The sequence below is a fragment of the Neopelma chrysocephalum genome, unplaced genomic scaffold (genome assembly GCF_003984885.1).
Source record: "Neopelma chrysocephalum unplaced genomic scaffold, ASM398488v2 Primary Assembly neopelma1_180, whole genome shotgun sequence".
Taxonomy (NCBI): domain Eukaryota; kingdom Metazoa; phylum Chordata; class Aves; order Passeriformes; family Pipridae; genus Neopelma; species Neopelma chrysocephalum.
In genome coordinates, this window is record NW_020897842.1 from 1312651 (window position 1) to 1314031 (window position 1381).

At 52.0% G+C, this 1381-nt stretch overlaps 1 protein-coding gene across 1 annotated transcript; it reads left to right on the forward strand.

The window, feature by feature from the left end:
• Nucleotides 1-227: 227 nt before the first annotated feature.
• Nucleotides 228-1011, forward strand: ACTRT2 (actin related protein T2). The gene is given in 4 exon segments (XM_027702112.1): nucleotides 228-249; nucleotides 547-581; nucleotides 584-884; nucleotides 887-1011. Coding segments are annotated over 4 exon segments (483 nt in total).
• Nucleotides 1012-1381: the final 370 nt, after the last annotated feature.

Sequence of the window (1381 nt, forward strand, 5' to 3'; positions counted from 1 at the left end):
TGAGGAGCACTGGGAATGAGGAGCACTGGGAGTGGGGAGCACTGGGAGTGAGGAGCACTGGGACAGCAGTGGGGTGGTGCCTGTTTAGCACAGGAGGATCTGGAAGGTTCTGGAGATGCTCTGCCTTGGGCAGGATGGCTCTGAGGTGCCGGGAATCTGCCCCTGGATCTTGGACATTATCTCTGGTCCCTCTGTTGGGTGATTTCTGCTGTTGTGGGATACCCCAAATGCCAGCTGGTCATGTCTGGGGTGAGTCCTGATGACTGTTCTGTTGTGGAAGGCAGCCAGACCTAAAGGGGTGTTTTGTCTTTTCCTTTCCCAGTGGAAACTGGGGCAGTGACATCCAGGGATGGCAGGGAGGAGGTTTGGGGACACCTGGATGAACAAGAACTCAGAATGAAGCTGAGTGAGAGGCCAACCCTGCTGAGCCAGACCCCCCCAGTGCTTTGTGCCATCAGGAACAGGAGGGTGAGGAGGTGTTTGGGTGTGTCTGGGTGCTCTGTCCCTGCTCTGCCAGTGCCACCATCCCTCTGTGCCCATGCCCAGTTGTCAGGGATGCACAGGAGAAGCTGAGCTATACTGTGCTATATATCCCTGCCAAAATATACAGGAAAAGCCTGAAAAGCTTATGTGTGAGCACGTTCTCCCTGATGGAGGGGCTGTCAAGGCAGGAGGCCAGATATTCCCAGCTCCTGAAGTGCCCACAGAAATCCCAGGGCCAGGGGTTGGGAGGAACCGCCCAGCGTTGTGAGCAAACCCAACATCTGAGTCCAACATTCCCAGGAACCTGCTCAAATTGGGCAGACTGACTCTCTCCCAAGGTTTCAAGGAGAGGCTGCTGAAGAAGCTCCAGGCAGGAGTTCCCAACACAACTCATGTCCAGGCTGGATGTGCTCCCTGTGGGTTGGTGCTTCCATGCTTGGCAGCTTAAGAGCATTTAGGAATATGTGGATTACCAGGGGAGAGTATAATGAGGTTGCACCAATAGTACTCCTGAGAAAACGCTTTTGAACATTTTGGTGGGACCATCCAGGATTTTTTTTAAGTGCCAATCTGAACAGCTGGAGAGCAGTTAATAAATCAGTACAAAAATAATTGATTTATAGTAAGTGATTTTATAGCTTAGTAAAGAAAGGTCCCTTGTGCATTGGGTTGAAGAAAGAGTCCTTGTTCGGAGCATTTTTTGCCATCCAAGATGTTGGTTTTAATTCTAGAAATGTGTTGATCCCTGCTAGAACTGCAAACAGTTTGTCAGACTTTTAAACACTTGAGAAGGAGCCCCTGCACTCCTGTGCCCGCGGGGACTGGCTCTGTGCCACTCCCTGTAAACTGCCAGGGAGGGCAGAGAGACCTCTGAGGGGGAACCAGGGGCTGCTGACCC